Genomic DNA, 20,592 nt, shown 5'->3' with positions numbered 1-20,592 from the left:
GTTATTATGAGATATTTTGTTCTTATATTTTTATAAAGTTTAAAAAAAATATCACAACATGAAAAGAAATACATAAAGTGGTTCAAGCATATTGAGCTAATAAATGACACTGATATCATGTAGCTTTTAACTATAATGTTAATTTGGTTGTAAAATGAATATAACTTAACTTTTTGGAATGGAAGGAAACATTAAAACCTACAAGATCACGTTCTCCTGTATCTCTTATAATTACACAGAAAGGTAACATACTTCATTTAAGTTACACCCCTCATAATATTATCTACTATAAGAAACATGTGTGTTACACATGAAAGTAGTAGTACATTGAGGTATGTTGCTATTATGTGCAAAGAAAGGATTTGAAATCAAGGTATGCTCCTATCTCTTGAGTAAAATGCTAGAAATAAACAGAAGTGCAAAATATGTTGCTGTTTCTTGAGTTAAATGTGAGTAATATACAAAGTAGGTTTGTATTTCTCGCATTTAATTTTTTTGACCCAACCATTTTGACTTAAATACAATATTTCCCAGTTTTATTTATAAAACTTTCAGAACAATATTTCTTTAAGGGTTAATTAAAAGATTGAGTATCGAAAGGAAACGGGTCATGATCACATTGATGTGGAAGATGATTGACATGTTGATGATGAAAAGCAATATTTGAGATTACTCCAAGACAGTAGTAATATATAAGATGCAATAATGTGTCCGTTAATAAGGATCATTCCAAAAACTATGATTATGATTAATAAGTTAAACCTTAGTGAGTCACTCAACTTCTCATATACATACAAGGAAAACAAATAATTTGACATTCATTTGAAAGAAGTAGCCTGCAAGAAAAGAGGGTTTACGTCCTCACAAGCAGTCCCCATGTGAAGCAACTCAAGGGTTTCAACATACATATTCATGTCAACTAAGGAAGAAGTATCATTGAAGTCCATTAGTCTTGATAGTTCCCCTGTCTTAGGAGTGTAAACTTGGATCCCTTCCCAGAAAGTGTCAAGCAACAAATCACCATTGTTGGTCACTTCCAAAGCTTTCCTTACCCCTGCTTCAGCTTTGATTGTTTCCGATTTAAAAACCAGAGACCAAGAAGCATCTGCATCTGCATCTCTCCTATTCCTCACCCAAATCCAAGTATCAACATCAGATCCGTTTCCAGAAAGCACAACTAGAGAACCTTGAATGATTCCTAGCTGTTGGGTTAACCAACTAGGTTTTGGCAAATCAATGATGCCAAATTCATGAGTGCTCAAATCAAATGTCATTATACAATGAAATTGTACGTCTTCTGAATCAGGAAAACAATGTCCTACCACCCAATGCAATACCCCATTGAGATAACACACACTTGATAACACTTTAGAATACAAAGGCATAGAGGAAGCAATTGGACGCCAATCGCGTGTCTTCATGGAGTAAACAAATGCACTTTCTACAATTCCTTTATTTCCATATCTGGGTATACTCACAACCTTGTTATCATCAGTGATTGGGTCGAAACCAAGTCCCAACCCTAGCCCATAAATGCATCTCCGAGGACAATCAGGCAGTGTTAGTTGGCGCTTAATTGAAGGGTTCCATAGACTAATTACACCATTTAGACAACCAAACAGAAGAAGAAGCCCATTACATGAACCAAGAGGAGTGGCCTTTCTGTGTGGAAACTGGACTGGTGTTATACCAACATATCCTCCTCCACACAATGGCAATGGCAATGGCAATTGGTCTTCTGCATGAAACGTAAAAAAGACGCCATCTCCATATTCTTCTACATGTTTATATTGAACTATGTGTGTCATGAAGAGTCTTTGTGGGGATCGAGAAGTGTGTTTGCGGATGAAATCGGGGCTATCGATACAGGAACGTAATGATTTGGAGAATGATCTAATTCGGAGGAGGGATTTTGGAGGTAGTCTTGTCAAGATTTCAACCATCAACTCTTCACATTATATAATCTGACATTGTGTAACTCTGCGTTTTCCAACAAGATATAATTACAATCAAAACCATTAGTAGTAGTAGTAGTAGTAATAAGATATCAAATCATCTTAATTTGTTGCTTTTCAAGATTTCCGAAAGAATCTTTGTTTAAACAGATCCAAATTACAATTTTGCTTACACAAATATTTCATATCGATTACTAATGCAATAGTATTATTCAGTAGATAAGCGTAAAACTTCAAAATGTATTGATGAGAACTTGTTGCATTATTTATTTATATTAGTTATCTAATTTTGTTCAAAGATAAATACAAATCTTACTTTTTCTACGTGGTTTTTTGTAAAAATACTCTGACTTTAGTTAATTGATATGTTTAGATATCCTATACCTATACAGAGGAAATATGGACTTGGATCATCATGTATATTTCCAATCATACTATTAAAAAATACTTATTTAAAACAATTCTTTCCGTTTTGTAAAAGTTTATCTATTTCTAAAAGCTGTCTTTCGTTGATTATTTTGCTGTTGTTTTGATGCATATTCCAGTTACCTACGGCTGACATTAACACATACAAAAACACAACTTAACCATTCATTCAAAGCTGAATGTCAAATAAAGTTAACATTTTTTTCTCTAAAGATCCTAATAGCGTTCTATTTTCAGTTTTCACATGCTACGGACATATAACAAATTGAATCTTTGAAACCTAAAAAAATGATCATAACAAACATATATAACAAGGCAAGAAAATCTAACTTTAAAAGGGTAGATGAATCACTCACCGGAGAAAGAGGAACGGGAATTGGACTGCGATCTTGTATTAAGAAAAATCGGATGAGTGAGGGACAGAGCGACTATTGCGGAAGGAATAGATGGTATAGACTATCCAGATGCTTATTGGGCAGAACAGATCCACTTAGCTAATCTAATTTGGGAAGAAGTGATAAGATGCCGTGGCTTACAAATACTCCGGGAGATAGTGGCTACAATTCTGCGATGACGAAAAAGTTATCGGCCGGTCGGTGCAAGGCTTTATGGGGCTTAGGGGCTGTTTGTTGACCAAGACCCTTACTCGGTCCGTCAAATTTTTAGCAGCTGACCCAAAAGAAAAAAGCAGTTGCCTATCTTGCCCTTGGCCCTAAAAGAAAAAATACGCATAATCCACAGATTGCGCTTCTCGTTCCTTGCATCGGCGCTTCCTTCCATAGAGCACACCACCGGCGACGCCTCATCATCCTCTACCGGCGGCAACCTCCACAGCAGCGCAGGTAAGCCGATTTTTTTTTTTCTGAAATCAGTAGACAAATATTCTGTTTCCATGTTTCCATGACCCCGATACGTCAATGCTCTTTAGTTTTATGAATTTTGTCTATGTTTTCTCGGAGGTATAACTTTCTTAATTTTTCTACTTTTCGTTGCATTTTTCTGTATAAACGTGTCGATTTCTTAGTTCATGTGTTGGGCATAGGACATTTTTAGACGATTGACGTACCACTTCACTGGAATTCATTATTTTGAGCTCAAAAGGATTAATTGATTTTCTTTTGTTTTGTTTTCAGACCATTGCATGAAGTGTTTGATGGAATGTTTAAATGGAATTTTTGATTAAAATGAATCTATATTGCCCCTGCTCACACCCTTAGTATAATATCCCAAGTACTTTTACAGTTGACAATTGTTCTGTCTCTACGGTGATTTTGCAGCCATGGTCCTTGCTGCTGTTTTTCTTTGTATCTTTGGATTCTTTTTGGTTATATTCTTGTAAGGTCATCATTTTTGTGTGCTTTTGATGGCTGTGATGATATTAGCATATAGATGAAAAGCAAGGGCCTAAAATTGATATCAGATGTCAAACCTTATGACACTGAAAGCAAAGGGCAGGTCATCATATTTGTGTGTTTTTGATGGCTGTACTGAAACTTCAAGCAAAACAAAAGCAAAGATAATCCAGACCATAGTCACAAGATTATTTGCGATCAAATCGTTGCGTTCCTAAACGCGGTACGATTGCGATCCAATCGTGGTCGGGATCGCATCTTGGTACGTGAAGCCATCGTTCCGCAATTTATTCTGGATCGATGATGAAATCGCGTTTGGATCGTTCAATAGATAGCCCAATTGCGGATTGGGCCTCCAATTCACGCGTTCACGTCGTCGATTTTAGCATGGCGGGAAATCTCGAGACTTTAGAAAATCGTGTTGCTTCGATTTCCATTTTGTTGCTTTGATTTCCGATTCTTCACATTTCAGTACCAATTAATTGATTAAATTAATTAAACTATCTGATGCTTCGAATTATATATATATATATATATATATATATATATATATATATATATATATATATATATATATATTCAATCGAGAACAATTTTTAATTCGAGAACAATTGAGAACAATTTTGGACCATTAAGGTGTTGTTTGTCTTTTCGAAGCGAAAATGCCTGAAGTCTGCGGACCACCTCTGCAATCATCTGTAGCAGAAGAGGTGGAACAATCGGTTGCAGCATTTAATAAAAAATATGTTTGTTTTTTAACGTCTGCAGACTGCTGCAGTAAGTTAAAGTAAGGCATGAAGAGGTTTGAAGCGGTTTGTTTAGTGTTGCGCCACGCAGCACACGCGCACCAGTTTTTAAGTCAGAAGTCTTCTGAAAAACAAACAGCTGTGAAGGGCCAAGTGCTGCGTGTGTGCTGCGCGCCACAACAATAAGTGGTCTGAAGTGGTTTTTTAGAAAAAACAAACAACACCTAAGTATTAGAAATTTAAAAGGCTTTATTTCATATTTAATAAAAAATGATTATATTCTAGTTTTTATTATTGTAAAACCTGTCACACACTCGTACTCACACTCTCTCATCTTAAGTCAGATCTGGACCACTATGATGACCACCGGACCACTGCCGGAACCACCATGACATCGCCATAAACCACCGTTACTCCGCCATAAACCATTGTTACTCCGCCGGAAAGCACCGTAACGTCGTCGGAAACTACCGTAACCCGTCAGAACTACCAGATCGATGCTTCTTCACTCTCTCCAGATCTACTTGTTGTCGTCTACCTCCGCCTCCCATTGTCGGAAACCTCCTCATTTGCCTCTTCACTTACCGTCATCTACCTCCGCCTCTCTATGTTTGAGTGAAGAGTAGAAGAAATGAAGGAGCGAACGAGGAAAGGCTCAGCGAAGATCGTGGACTCTCCAACCAGGTTGCCTTCTTCGTTCCCCTACACGATGGAAATCCGACCTTGACGGTTCAAGTATAGGCGATCTTTGGACCCTTATAGGCTTTGGACCCTCACGGTTGTTCTTCTGGTTAACCTTTACTCAGCGATGGATATCACCACATGTAATTGTATTATTCACACATCGATTACAGGTTTGATTGTGGCAACGATTGTTTATGTGATTTAAAAATGAAAATTTTGTTTGAAAATTTAGAGTGTTACAAGTTGATATCAGAACCTTGGTTTGAGGGATTCGGATGTATTCTCGGGTACGTTCGGACTCAAACTGAGGATTTGAGAAAAAAAAATTCTAAAAAGAAACGATTTTTCTAAAATGAGCAAGAGTTTTAAAAAGAAAACGAGACGGAACAGTATGTACAAGCTAAAAAAATTTCTAAAAAGAAACGATTTTTCTAAAACGAGCAAGAGTTTTAAAAAGAAAACGAGATGGAACAGTATGTACAATCTGCCAGAGCCCGAACGGTGATTTCCCAAAATACCATTATTTGTGTATATTATGAGATATTTATGAGATATTAGAGCTGCATGCTAGAGAATAGGCTAGGTACTTCAGAAATTAGGGCTAGAGTTGCCTGATTCATGATGTCTTAGCCTAGGGTATGCTATTGATTGATTTTATCTGCTATTTGCTCTATGTGTACTGAGTAGGGAGAAACATAGCAGGAATCTTTAGAGAGAGTTTTGAGTAATCTAGGAGAGATACCTAGATGAGCATTGAGGAATCTACCGAGAGAGTAGTGAGATCCGTGAGGGATAGAGTACTGTGAATTAGGATCCTAGGAGAAGGACTTGGGACGACTACAGGTTGGTGTGGAAGGTAGTATTGGGCCTGTACTACTGAAAATACCAGATCTGTATGCGACTCAAGTAAGAATCTTAGGATGCTAAGGAGCGTGTAAGGGTGGGTAATCGAGGGTGTGTGTATTGAGCTGTTCTCTGATGATTTTGTATTTGCGTTTCAGAGACACTATGGTGATTACCCGCTACAACCCCGGGGGCAGTGGTACCAGTGACGAGGAGATCTACAGGATCATTCATGAGGAGGTGGCCACAACTATCAGAGAGGCCATACCAGAGATGTTCGGGTCTATTAAGACCACGTTGATTGAGACATTCGACAAGCGATACGCTGCTATTATGGAGGCTGCTGCTGCTGCAGCCACCGCGACCAAAGTTGCAGCCCGACCACAGGGAGGTGACTCGTTGTTGTTCCGTGAGTTCAGCAACACGAAGCCACTAGAGTTTGATGGGACACAGGATCCGATCGCTGCCATGAGATGGATCTCCGACATGGAGAGGTGTTTCTATACGTGTTCATGTCCAGAGCATCTGAGGGTCCGGTTCGCGCTGAACCAGCTTCGCTTGGGAGCGAAGGACTGGTGGAAGTTTGTGACGACTGATTTTACCCCTGCAGATCATGCTGCATTGACTTGGGAGAGATTTACCAAGTTGTTCCGAGATGAATATGTTCCCCAGGTAGAGAGGGAATGTTTGGCATAAGAGTTTCTGTCTCTCAAGCAGAAGACAGAGTCAGTGACAGAGATTACGAGGATGTTTCATGAGAGGGCGTTGTTTTGCCCTGAGCACGTGTCCACTGAGCATGCACGTGTTAGTCGGTATTTGAGCATCTTGAGGAGGGATATTCGGGAGTTAGTGGTGAACTCGTATTATCAGACATTGGCTGAGTTGCAGACCAATGCCAGGAGGAGAGAGATTGAGCAGGAGATTCAAACCAGGGAGGAGGGAGAGCAGCAGGGGAGAGATAGGAGACCAGTACAGTCGCAGCCGGCGACGAAGCGGACTAAGACCGATGATTCGAGAGCTGGAGGCCATAAGGGCCGCACTTGTAGCAAGTGCGGCAAGAGCCACAAGGGGTCTTGCCGAGCGAGGATTTGCTACAAATGTGGCAAAGAGGGGCATATGGCGAGGGAATTCCTGAAAGGATTCTCGATTTTCTTTCACTGCAACCAGACGGGCCGTCGGAAGGCCGAGTGTCCCCAGCTCACTCAGGGATCATCCCAGACTGCTGCTCATGCTGCTTTACGTGTTACTGATGGCCGGTCGGGGACGACCGAGCCTCCGAGGGTTCGTGGGAGAGCATTTCAGTTGACCGCGGAGGAGGTCTGCGCAACGCTTGATGTCGTTGTTGGTACGTATCTCCTTATTTATATTACTTTGAGATTTGTTTATGCTTATATTGTGCTGTATATATGTACTTTTCTTGTGAGTTATGTGCTTGCTTTGGTGTTATTTGACTCGGGTGTGAGTCGATCTTTTGTGTCTTTATCCTTTAGTCGTCACATTAGTGTTAGACGCGAGGCGTTGAGTCGACCACTGAGGGTTTCTATAGCCGACGAGCATGTGGTTTTTGCCACCGATGTATTCCAGGGATGTGTATTGGAGATTTTCGGTGTTGAGTTCCCGATAGATCTGGTGCCGATAGCGATGGGTGATGTTTGTGTCATAGTGGGCATGGACTGGTTGAGCCGGTTTGGAGCTGTGATTGACTGTGAGCGTCAGATGGTGACCACACTAGACCCTAGTGAGGGAGTGCTTACTGTGTATGGCGAGGGGACCAGATCTGGATCAGCCTTCTGTTCTGCCGCCAAGGCGAGGCAGAGTTTACAGCAGGGATGTATGGGCTTTTTAGCATATGTGATGGATACGAGAGTTGCCACGAAGAGGTCGAGTTCTATTTCCGATGTTCCGGTTGTGTGTGAGTTCCCGAATGTTTTCCCCGAGGAGTTACCGGGTGTGCCTCCCGAGAGGCAGGTGGAGTTCCGGATTGACTTGATTCCGGGTGTGGCGCCTATTGCCAAGGCACCTTATCGCCTTGCGCCGTCCGAGATGTAGGAGTTATCCTCGCAGCTTCAGGAGCTGTTAGGGAAAGGGTTTTATCAGACTGAGTAGCTCAACATGGGGAGCGCCGATCCTTTTTGTCCAAAAAAGGATGGTTCACACTAGATGTGCATTGACTACCGGGAGTTGAAAAAGCTGACGGTCAAGAACCGTTATCCACTACCGAGGATTAACGATTTGTTCGATCAGTTGCAGGGGGCGTCTTGGTCTTTCGGAATCACCAACGCACCGACAACGTTCATGGATCTCATGAACTGGGTGTGCAGGCCCATATTGGACTGGTCGGTGATCGTGTTCATCGACGACATTTTGGTATACTCGAGGTTCAGAGAGCAGCACGAGGAGCATCTTCGGGAGATTCTTGGAGTATTGAGGACGGAGAAGCTTTATGCCAAATTCTCCAAGTGTGATTTTTGGTTACGAGAGGTCCAGTTCTTAGGACACCTCGTTAACCAGAATGAGATTTTGGTCAACCCGGCCAAGATCGAGTCAGTTATGCAATGGGAGGTGCCGAGGTCCCCATCCGAGATTAGAAGTTTCTTGGCCTGGCAGGCTACTACCGGAGATTTATCATGGATTTCTCCAAGATTGTTGTTCCTCTTACCAGATTGACTAGGAAGGGTGTTACTTTTGCTTGGGGGCCGAGCAGCAGGCCTCATTCGAGACTCTTTGTCATAGATTGTGCGAAGCTCCAGTGTTAGCCCTTCCCGAAGGAGTGGAGGACTTCATGGTTTACTGTGATGCATCTATATCAGGGATGGGTGCGGTGTTGATGCAGAGGGGACACGTAATAGCATATGCATCGAGGCAGTTGAAGCCTCACGAGACGAGGTATCCCACCCACGATTTGGAGTTGGGGGCGGTGGTGCTCGCCCTCAAGATCTGGCGCCACTATCTTTATGGTGTCCGATGTACCATATACACGGACCATAAGAGCCTGAAATACCTTATGGATCAGCCCAACCTGAATATGAGACAGAGGAGGTGGTTGGATGTAGTGAAATACTACGACTGTGAGATTTTGTATCAACCTGGAAAGGCTAATGTGGTAGCCGATGCCTTGAGCGGTAAAGCAGCGAGTGCTCCAATCCGAGACGTGTATATGGGGATGACGTTGATGACTCCAGTCTTAGATACCATCCGAGAGGCACATGTGGTGGCCATGAGACTAGAGAACCATAAGAGAGAGCGGGTGATTGGGCAGATTTCTGAGTTTGAGACTGATGGTCGGGGGCTTATGACCTTCCGTGGGCGGATATGGGTGCCATATACAGCTGGAGCTCGACGTATTTTGATGGAGGAGGCCCATATGTCGAGATTTTCGATCCATCCGGGGGCCACCATGATGTATTTGGACTTGAAAATGGATTATTTTTGGCCCTGTATGAAGAGAGATGTGGCTTGGGTAGTCGAGAGATGCTTGACCTGTCGTCAGGTCAAGGCGGAGCACCAGCGTCCTCATGGCAAGTTACAACCTTTGGAGCTTCCCCTTTGGAAGTGGGAACATATTTCCATGGATTTTATCACCAAATTACCGAAGACCGCACGAGGTGTCGACGCGATATGGGTGGTTGTAGACCGGTTGACGAAGAGCGCTCACTTCCTGGCTATCAGTGAAAGCTATTCTACGGAGAGATTGGTCGAGATCTACACTCGAGAGGTGGTAGCACGACATGAGGTGCCAACGTCGATAGTATCAGATCGAGATGTGCGTTTTACTTCCAGGTTCTAGAAGAAATTTCACGAGGAGTTGGGTACCCGGTTGCACTTCAGTACCGCATATCACCCACAGGCAGATGGGCAGAGTGAGCGGACGATTCAGACTCTCGAGGACATGCTACATGCATGTGTTATGGACTAAGGTGGGAGTTGGGACACTTATTTGCCATTTGCTGAGTTTTCATACAACAACAACCATCATTCCAGTATTGGTATACCTTCTTTGAGCTCTTATATGGGAGGAGGTGTCGGACTTCTATCTGTTGGGGAGAGGTAGGGCAGAGAGTGATGGGGGGCACTGAGATAGTGCTCAAGATGACAGAGCAGATCCAGCAGGTCAGACAGAGGTTACTGACGGCCCAGAGTCGTCAGAAGAGTTACGCCGACCAGCGTCGTTCAGAGCTAGATTTTCAGGTGGGGGATTTTGTCTTCCTGAAGGTATCCCCATGGAAAGGGGTGATCCGATTCAGGAAACGGGGCAAGCTGGGCCCTAGATACATTGGACCCTTCAGGGTGATCGCCAGAGTGGGTACGGTAGCTTATCGGTTGGAGCTGCCTGCAGAGTTGAGCCAGATTCACAACACCTTCCACGTGTCTAAGCTTAGTAAGTGTGTAGCCGATGAGATGTCAGTGGTCCCTTTAGAGGACATTCAGGTTGATGAAAGCTTAAACTACATCGAGAGGCCGATATCGATCTTAGATAGGAAGGTGAAGGTCTTGAGGAATAAAGAGGTGCCTTTGGTTCAGGTTCAATGGCAACATCGGAAGGGATCCGAGTGTACTTCGGAGCCGGAGTCCGAGATGCGGGAGCAGTACCCATAGTTGTTTCCAGAGGATGACTTCGAGGGCGAAGTCTGATTCTAGTAGGGGAAAATTGTAACATCCCGACTCCCAGGTATAATATTTAATTATTTTGTATTCATAATTTCAGAGCAATTCGACGAGTTGAATGCCCCAACTCGCCGAGTAGAGGAGTTAATAGCCGCGTGATTTTTAGAGTCTACTCGACGAGTTGGAGGACCCCAACTCGACGAGTAGGTTCCAAGTGAGAAAACCCTAATTTTCAGGGTTTGTGTCCTATTTAAAGGACCTTAAGCCTTCATTTCCGCCTCCCTTATCACCTTGCTACTCTGTGAGAAACCCTAATCGAGTGTATTCGTTTGTGTGTGTGTGTGTGTGTGAGAGAGAGAGAGAGAGAGAGAGAGAGAGAGAAGCTAATTTTGGGTGTTCTAGTGCACTTTTGGAAGATGAGTGAAGAGCATCAAGGCTTGGAATGAGAAGAGGCTTTTGGATGAAGTGTTTTTCAGTCCTAGCTTCACTTTGGAGGTAAAAAGCTTCAACCTTGCTCATTGTTTGGTTAGATCTCGTTTCTAGGGAGTTTAGGGCCTTTTTCCCATCCTTCTTTGAGTTCTAGAGTGTTTTGAGCTTGCCATGGAGTTGAGACTTCAGATATGGACCATATGTAGCCCCTTGAGCCCAAAGATCCAAGCTTTATCAAGCTAGTGACAAGCTTTTATGCATTAAACCCCATATAGAGCTTATTATGGCATTTTGAGCCCTAGATGTCATGCATGGACGTAAAGCTTGCAGCTTTACGTGGTATTTCATCCTTGGGAGGCTAGATCTAGAGTTTGGGACATTACTTCTGCCTGGAATCGTCTGAATGAGAATTTGGTCTAGAGAGACTCGACGAGTGCATGAGCCAACTCGACGAGTCAGTTAGGGTTTTCCCCGATAGACTGGACGCGCTACAACTCGACGAGTTGATGAGACAACTCGATGAGTTGATGTGACATCCCCATTTTCACGGCCAGAAAAGACCGATTTTGATTATGCTTTATAAAAATCAGAGTATCTCCTTTAATAAAAGTGTTGCGGAATTTGTTCCCAGAAAAACATGATAAATACGTTATCAAAGCATTTCCGAAGAAATGTATTTTTATTCATTTTCAAAAGCTTGGGATGTCATCGTCAATACAGAAACATATGCATAAACAGAACTTACATTTATTTACACTAGTGATCTACATCTCTTTTAAATCTCTCAGTGTAAAGTAGCTTCACATCGACACCTGTGATACAAATAAACTGAGTAGGTGAGGTTGGGAAACCTGGTGAGTACATAGGGTTTTCAACCCACAATAATATAATTATTATGTTTAAACATCAAACAATCAACCCAATTACCCATCCCCATTATCTTCTTTACTCTTAAGGATCTACCCTAAGAATTAGCTATTCCTCGTTTATTCATTCCTGAGGATCATCCTAAGGAATCGGCACGAAATCCATCGTTGCCAGGGTTTACTCGATAGGCACTAAGTCGCATAGTCGCCAGGGTTTAGGCACTAAGTCTCATAGTCGCCAGGGTTTATACAACATGCACTACGTCGCATAGTCGCCAGGGTTTAGGCACTAAGTCTCATAGTCGCCATGGTTATCTCGTTTATCGACAGTATCGTTTCCGAGAATCCACTCGCAATACGTGTCAATGGGTTTTTAGAGTACAGCTGGTGAATACACAATTCAAATACACCTACAGGTTGCGAGTCTGCTAGTGTTCCACTGGACTGTCTAGAATAGTACGTGGTTGTCATCCATATTCTGCTAGATGACGGGGCCAACACATGCTTCTCTCATGGTTCACCTCTCACCCTTATCTCGTGGTCTATATGACCTCTCATCATTTTGTTTTTGTCACGCAACACTATTTCATCTACCCATGTTTTACCCAACACATTTTGTAGATATAAAATACATATACAGTTTAAATCATTTAAAACATGTATAAAAATCTTTCACCCAGCATAGACGGCAAGTATACAGACAATATGCAGACGTAGCATGTAATTTATATTAAATACTTCATATCTATGTGTAAGATGAAAGTAACTATGGACTCACTTGTTAAGGTGGTGACTCGGAACTCGGACAACACTTCATTATCTCAAAACAATTTTCGCTTGACAAAACCTAGTATCAATACCACTAGGGTTTAGTCTAACGTTAACTGCGACTAATTAATAGTCTAGCTATTACTATTATTATATAAGCGTTAAACAACACTCTATATAACTCATAATAATAACCCAAATAATTATTTTAAGGACCTAATAACATTACTATAATTATTTAAAAGCTATATTAAAAATTTCATAGGCGTAGCTTACTTACAGCGGATTTTAAAGAAAACCGGGCTTCGCTTGGAGCAGCGTTTCCGAACCGAAAGACCCTTTTTCTCGGGACTCCGGGAGTCTCGGGGCTTCCTTCGGGTGCTAGGGAGGTTCCCTAGGGTTTAGGAGGGATTAGGGCTAGAGAGAGAACCTAGAGAGAGAAAGAAAAGGTTGAAATGGTGTGGAAATGAAGGCTGCCTCGGCCCCCTTTTATAGCCGCGAGGCCTCGGACGTACGCTGGGTGTAAGGCTCGGATAGGAACAACAGGTGGCGCTCCTCGGATGGGTCATCGTGGCATGCTCCGGAACCGCTCAACCGAAGACCGCTAGGCGTAACCCTCTTCCGGTGCGGGGCGTTCCTCTCGTACGCGAGGCGTAGCGAGGCCAGGTGTCCGAATCCGAAGACCAGACCGTGATCAGCAAGCGACGGCCCTGATCGAGCCACGTCATCACCCCCTCTCAGTTTCATATTTTTCTTTCCCAACTTCTAAAATTCATAACTTTCGCATACGAGCTCCGTTTTCGACGTTCTTTATATCCACGTGTAGGCGGGAACGTACTCTACAACTTTCGTTTAGACTCCGTCGGCTAATTTTGACTCTATTTTAAAAGTTATATTTTTAACAGGCCGGGACTGGGTTGGTCCGTTAAAAATTCATAACTTCTTCATCCGATGTCCGTGTTCGTCTGTCTTTTTATCGTTACGCTACTATTAATGAGATCTTCGATTCTCGTTTAGGTTGTTTCGGCTAAAAACCGCTCGATCTTATATTTGAATTTCGGGCTGTACACTGCTACGCCGAAACTTCGAAAAATCATAACTTCCTCGTACGAAGTCAGATTTGGGCGTTCTTTTTATGGACGCTCTCGGTTTAACGTATTCTACGACTTTCGTTTAGATCACTAAGGCTAAAAGTCGCTCTATCGTAAATTCACTATTTACGCTTCCCGGTATTGTGTCGGTTCCGTCGCGAAACTTCGACGGGTCATAACTTCTTCGTTATAACTCGGATTTCGGCGTTCTTTATATGTACGGAAACATTGAGACATATTCTACAACTTGGTTAAGATTATTTATTCTAAATAATCTTCTATCAAAAAGTCATTTTTGATGCTCATTGTCTTTAAATTGACTAGCCCGGATCTACGGGCGTTACAATTATCTCCCCCTTACGATGATTACGTCCCGGTATCATCAAAGAAACAGGGTTGTATAATGACTCCATACGGTATCTCTTCATCCTAGGTAATAATTGTATCTTCTATGTTGCTTCAAACGAGTATCTAACTCTTTGGACTCCTTGACTGCAGGCGGTGCTCGATCTTGCACCTGCTCCCTATCTCAGGTTAGACTCCAAATTATGACCTTCAAGTCACAATCTCGATCCTCATTGGATACGAACTTAAGATAAGTTCTTTTACTACTACAATGGACCGATGTGTCATATTCTAATGACCTATCATCGTGTGATGCAACGTTTAGACTCAGGTCTCTTAGAGTCACATTCCATAATGGAATATACCTTCCTTTATGTTCTAATGTGATATGATCACCTTTTAGCATGTAGTATTTCTAGCTACAAGTTTCTTACTTTAACAACGATCACAACTGCTTTGATTATCTTTCACTTCAATCTTCTGGCTTAAGTCAGATGCTACATCAAACTTGGTTCTCTGAACCACGTAACATACCCATCTTAGTCGGACTCGATATGATATAACCACTAGGGTCGGAATATCAAAAATCTTCTTAGTCATTACCGAAATGATGGTAACGACATACATGAACAAAACGGAATCAATTACTAGCTTCTTGGTAACCTTGTGACTTTCCTTGATCCAAGCGTGAGTCCTGCGCTTCCGGTAGTATATGCATCTACTACCTTTCACACCTACTCATACTCGTCCCAAGTATTGTCTCGCAGTCCCCAAGTCACCATACAAGAAAATCACATAACAGTTTAACACACTAGATAACAAAACGAAGGCTTTCTTATTTCTTGAAACTATTACTTAGGTGTTCAAGTTCACCCTAGACTATGCCTCTAATAGGCTACATCATATGATTCTATCCCCTTGGTTACTTCTTAAATTGATCTTCGGGTATGAATTCCTCATCGTTGATTCCTCGCATGGTTTTCTGCTTCGTCAAGGATCATGTAAAATGCCCTTGGCTTTGGTGGTGTGTTTAGCCTTGCTGCCTCGTTTCTCTTTGGGCAGTCCCTAGAAATATGCCCTTCTTTGTTACATCCATAGCACACCTTCTTGTTGGACGTGCAGTTGTTGGCGTAATGCCCTGTCTTTCCACATTTGTAGCAAGTCATCTCCTCGCTACACTTTCCGAAGTGTTTCTTCTTACACTTCTCGCACCACTTAGCTTCACCTTCTCCTCCAAATTTTGAGATTTTGCTTTCTTTGTTGGTCTTTGAAGATCCTTCATGCTTCCTTTTCTCGCCAACTTCGACTATGTCGGCGGCTCTACTCTTGATCATCTCTTCTACAGGCTTAGCAGCCCAGATAGCTGCCTCCAGAGTATGTGCCTGACGTACTTGCACCGCATACTCGCATGGGAGTCCCTTGGCATACTTGTCGATTTTCGTTAATTCATCCGACACAAGACGCAAGGCAAACTCCATCTTTTCAGTGAAGTTGTTGGTGTACTCATCAATCGACATGCTTCCCTTCTTCAGGGTCAGGAACTGGTTCTCTAGCTCGAGCAGGTTTTGGGCTGAGCAGTACTTGCGTTTAAATTGCACCAAAAACTTTGCCCATGTCAGTTGCAGAGGCTCATTGGGACTCAGAGTCTTCCCCAGGGTGCTCCACCAACGAACCGCGCCTCCTCGGAACTGACGTACTGCAAACGTGGTTTGTAGCTTGCCTTTGCAACCACATGTCATGAAGGCTAATTCCATCTCCGAGATCCAATCCATAACTCCGATCGGATCTTCCTTCCCAGTGAAAGTCGATGGCTTGCAAGTTAGAAAATCTTTGTACTTGCATCCATTCCTCTCGACTCCATCATCTTGGTTGTTCCTTCTAATCATCGACGGATCAGCTTGACCAACGGTCCCACTGTAGTTCCCTCCTTCCGACTGCCCATCATTCAGTTCGGGTTGTTCGATTGGTATTGTAGCTTCTTATTGATTCTGTTGAAACGTCTGGTTTCCTCCATTTGACGATCCAACATCATTTAGATCATCACCTGTACTCCGGCCATCGTGACGGGCTCAGGAGTGGCTACCATAACAGGTATTTGCTCAATCACTGGAGGTTGATTCCTGTTTCCGTTCGCGTTCCCGTCTCCACTTCGGGTTCTTGCCATTTCGATCTATACACCAATTCAGACGTTCGGTGTGTAATGACGAGAATTAAGATAGGAAAGATTTTATTTATGATCGACGTGTAAATCTCCCTATTACTCCAAAAAGTTACATGCCAGTTCTAATACCGTAATTAAACGTTTACAAATTTGAACACATAAAATTTCTAGATCCGGTCGGCAACAGACCATAGATCCGATCAGACATTTAGCATCACAAATCATTTAGCACATAAATGCATGTTAGGCATTTTCCCTAAATTAGCTAGTGCTTGTGTCTATTCAGGTGTATTACCTAAATTTTATTAGTCACACTCCTCACAATCATTGCTTAGCATTCTAAGTTTAAGTCTAGAAATAAATCCATATTCCTAGTTCGCTTAAACTAATGCTCTAATACCAACTGTGACATCCCCATTTTCACGGCCAGAAAAGACCAATTTTGATTATGCTTTATAAAAATCAGAGTATCTCCTTTACTAAAAGTGTTGCGGAATTTGTTCCCAGAAAAACATGATAAATACGTTATCAAAGCATTTCCGAAGAAATGTATTTTTATTCATTTTCAAAACCTTGGGATGTCATCGTCAATACAGAAACATAAGCACAAACAGAACTTACATTTATTTACACTAGTGATCTACATCTCTTTTAAATCTCTCAGTGTAAAGTAGCTTCACATCGACACTTGTGATACAAATAAACTGAGTGGGTCAGGTTGGGAAAACTGGTGAGTACATAGGGTTTTCAACCCACAATAATATAATTATTATGTTTAAACATCAAACAATCAACCCAATTACCCATCCCCAGTATCTTCTTTACTCTTAAGGATCTACCCTAAGAATTAGCTATTCCTCGTTCATTCATTCCTAAGGATCATCCTGAGGAATCGGCACGAAATCCAACGTTGCCAGGGTTTACTCGATAGGCACTAAGTCGCATAGTCGCCAGGGTTTAGACACTAAGTTTCATAGTCGCCAGGGTTTATACAACAGGCACTACGTCGCATAGTCGCAGGGTTTAGGCACTAAGTCTCATAGTCGCCATGGTTATCTCGTTTATCGACAGTATCGTTTCCGAGAATCCACTTGCAATACGTGTCAATGGGTTTTTAGAGTACAGCTGGTGAATACACAGTTCAAATACACCTACAGGTTTCGAGCCTGCTAGTGTTCCACTGGATTGTCTAGAATAGTCGTGGTTGTCATCCATACTCTGCTAGATGACGGGGCCAACACTTGGGTAAAAGGCTTCTCTCATGGTTCACCTCTCACCCTTATCTCGTTGTCTATATCACCTCTCATCATTTTGTTTTTGTCACGCAGCACTATTTCATCTACCCATGTTTTACCAACACATTTTGTAGATATAAAATACATATTGATATTGCCATATTTATATATATTTTTAGGCAATATTTAAGTACATTTTTATATATATTTTGGTCATTTGCAAAGAATAATGGTACTTATAAGGTTAAATTATATTTTGCAGCCAAAAAGAAGACATTTTGAAGAAAGGGACTAGAAGCGTTAAAGGATGGAACTTTGGAGGTTGAAGGCTTGAAAGACAAGAAAAACACCCAAAAAAGACGTACTCACGACGTGAACAGTTGATGGTTCACGACGTGAGTGGAAAGAGTTAGAAGATAAGCATCCGGGTGAAGGAATCCTTGACGATCACGATTACCTCGAGTTCACGACGTGAGTTTTACATTCTCACGACGTGAACGGTGATTTTAGAGAAAATATATATACCCTTCTCCATTACGATTGGGGGAATTTTTGGCTGAAGAAAAAGGGTTCCTGGAGATGAAATTTAGAGGAAAAGAAGATCTGGAAATAGGTTTTAATACCAAGGAAGAAGAAGTTCATAATTTGGTTTAAAAGATTGGTACACTTAAACATGTCTTTGATTATAGTTTTTGTTTGTTTAGCTGTTAGTATGTCCAGCTAAATCTAGCTCCTTCTGTTAGCTAGATGAAGTTGGAACTCTTGGTTCTAATGCATTAGATTTGACTTTACTTGTTGGTGATATGCTTGTGTTGATTGATTTTACCTAGCATGCTTAGTTAATGATTTGATTGCTTTAAATTCTTGTTCTGTGTAGTTAGTGAACACAAATCTGCATGAATCTGAATACCTAATAACATAGTGAACACTAGTTTATTAGAGCTAAGATCAAACCAATCTTAGATAAGTAATTGAATCATTGAACTAAGCTGTGTTAGAGAACTCATATTATAACTGTAATTGTGTTTTGATTAATCAATCTTTCATGGCTCCAATCTTATTTAATAATTGATTCTGTGTTAACTATTGTATGACCATACATAGATTTATATGAATTGATTAATAATTAGTAGATTTAGAACTAAATTGCTAATACTTCTTAATTTGGTAACCAACAGTAATAGTCCTAGCTAATGTATAACCATTGAGTGAAAGCGGATTCAAACTAACAGAAGTGTTTTGTTTATTGATTGAGTTTTTGTTAAAGAATTAAGTTCATCTAAACTTGCAAAATTAGATAAAAACCCCTTTCTAGCTCGTTAGTAATTAAGTTAGTTTAGTAGTAAATAAATTAATTAGTCAACACTGTTCCCTGTGATCGACACCCGACTTACCAAACTATTTCTATAATTCGACTAGGTACACTGCCTAGGTGCATTTTAGTTAGTTAGTTAGTTAGGTTATAAATTATAAAATTAGTGGGTACTATCGTGCACATCAAGTTTTTGGCGCCGTTGTCGGGGAACGACTTAGTTTATTATTTATTTATTTGCTTTAGATTAACCGATCCTTTTTGTGGGATAAAACCTGCAAAAAGTTAATTTTCCAGCAAGGTTTGATTTTTTTCTTCTGTTACAGAACTCACGACGTGAGAATATAGTCTCACGACGTGAGAACTGTGATTTTTTAGTTTTCTTTAGTTTTTAGTTTATCTTTCTTTTTTAGTTCAGTTTTACGTTTTTATTTTGTTTAGTTTGCAGGCGTTCATGACCAGAGGCTCTAACACACCTTTGGTGCCACCACTTGAAGATCCGGAGTCAGCCCTTCACAAAAATAAGAATAAGAATGCGAAGGAAGATCAAACGCCAAAGAAGACACCCTTGTAAGAACTAAAATCAGCATTTTCAAGGAAGTCAGGGAAGAAGACTAAGACAGTGGAATCAGGTTCAGCCTCAAAGGATAAGGGCAAAGTTGAAGAACTTGGTCCAATTCCTATTCCACACGAATCAGAATACGAATCCGACACATAATTTGGACTTTATACGAGTGAACCCGAGAACGAGCCGGAGAACGAGATGGCAAATATAGATGAGATGGCCATGGGAGACTACAAGAAGCGCATTCGAGATGATGTGGGGCCAGGTTTAGTACATCCTATGATTCCTGCCAATGCCACATTCGAGTTGAAGGGACATATCCTTACTGCACTTAAGGATATCCCATTTTACGGGAAGGATCACGAGGATGCTTTCAAACACTTAGACGAGGTGAACGATATTGCGGATTATTTTAATACTCCCAATATCCCAAGGGAGACAGCTTTGCTAAGGATGCTACTAGTCACTTTCAAGGGAGCAGCAAAAGACTGGTTGAAGGCACTCCCACCTGGTACAATCACCACATGGGCCCAATTGCGTGAGAGATTTCTAGATCAGTTTTGTCCACCCTCCAAAATCTCTAAACTCAAGAAGGCAATTGCCAATTTTGAGCAAAATCCGGGGGAGTCATTATACGATGCATGGGAGCGCTACAAGGGGTTGTTAAGGAATTGTCCTCAGCATGGCCTAAATCTTCAGCAAGAAATGTCGATATTTTATGATGGGGTGAATGTCATGAGTAGACAACTCCTTGATTCACAAGGACCACTAACAAAGAAGAACCCAATTCAGGCCAAGGAGCTGGTTGAAGAATTTTCAAAGAACTCTCATGAGTATCACAACCCAGGGCGTGATGGAATAAAAGGTGGTGGAGGTACACAAACCGAAGAGATGGCAGCTGTGATAGCAATGCTTAGCACTATGGATAGGAGATTGACTCAAATGGACGAATCAATTCATGCAATTCGAGTTGGTTGCGAGAGATGTAGTGGCCCACACTTGACAAAGGATTGCAATAAGGATGAATATGGAAACAAGAAAGCTCAAGTATGCTACTCAAGTGGGGACAAGTATGATGAAGATTGGAGAAAACCAAAGAAAGAGTGGCTGCCTTACGAAGAATACAAGAAGAAAAAAGAAGAGAAATTTAGGCAAACTGGCCGGGGCTTCTACCAAAGAGAGCAACCACTAGCTGAGAAGAAAACAAAA

At 41.6% G+C, this 20,592-nt stretch overlaps 1 protein-coding gene, 1 long non-coding RNA gene and 1 other non-coding gene across 4 annotated transcripts; 1 reads left to right on the top strand and 2 right to left on the bottom strand.

Annotated features, from left to right (window-relative positions):
* Positions 1 to 778: 778 nt before the first annotated feature.
* LOC145166310 (F-box/kelch-repeat protein At3g23880-like) lies at positions 779 to 3,116 on the bottom strand. Its single transcript, XM_079085257.1, has 2 exons — positions 2,738 to 3,116; positions 779 to 1,980 (listed from the first exon to the last, which is right to left on the bottom strand). Exon 2 carries the CDS (start codon positions 1,941 to 1,943, stop codon positions 819 to 821), a length of 1,125 nt encoding a protein of 374 aa, XP_078941383.1. The 5' UTR covers positions 1,944 to 1,980; positions 2,738 to 3,116; the 3' UTR covers positions 779 to 818.
* A 2,159-nt stretch (positions 3,117 to 5,275) lies between these two features.
* Positions 5,276 to 18,297, top strand: LOC145166312 (uncharacterized). Of its 2 annotated transcripts, none has more exons than XR_013740485.1 (2): positions 5,276 to 5,333; positions 17,769 to 18,297. It is a non-coding gene; the product is annotated as an uncharacterized LOC145166312 (long non-coding RNA). The 2 variants fall into 2 exon arrangements; XR_013740484.1 differs by lacking the exon at positions 5,276 to 5,333 and adding an exon at positions 7,122 to 7,351.
* Positions 18,298 to 19,965: 1,668 nt separating this feature from the next.
* Positions 19,966 to 20,072, bottom strand: LOC145168188 (small nucleolar RNA R71). Its single transcript, XR_013741760.1, has one exon. It is a non-coding gene; the product is annotated as a small nucleolar RNA R71 (small nucleolar RNA).
* Between the last annotated feature and the right edge of the window lie 520 nt (positions 20,073 to 20,592).

This window comes from Lactuca virosa, chromosome 3, assembly GCF_052849685.1.
Source record: "Lactuca virosa cultivar CGN04683 chromosome 3, Lactuca_virosa_CGN04683_v6, whole genome shotgun sequence".
NCBI lineage: Eukaryota > Viridiplantae > Streptophyta > Magnoliopsida > Asterales > Asteraceae > Lactuca > Lactuca virosa.
This window is presented reverse-complemented; position numbering and strand designations above follow the sequence as displayed.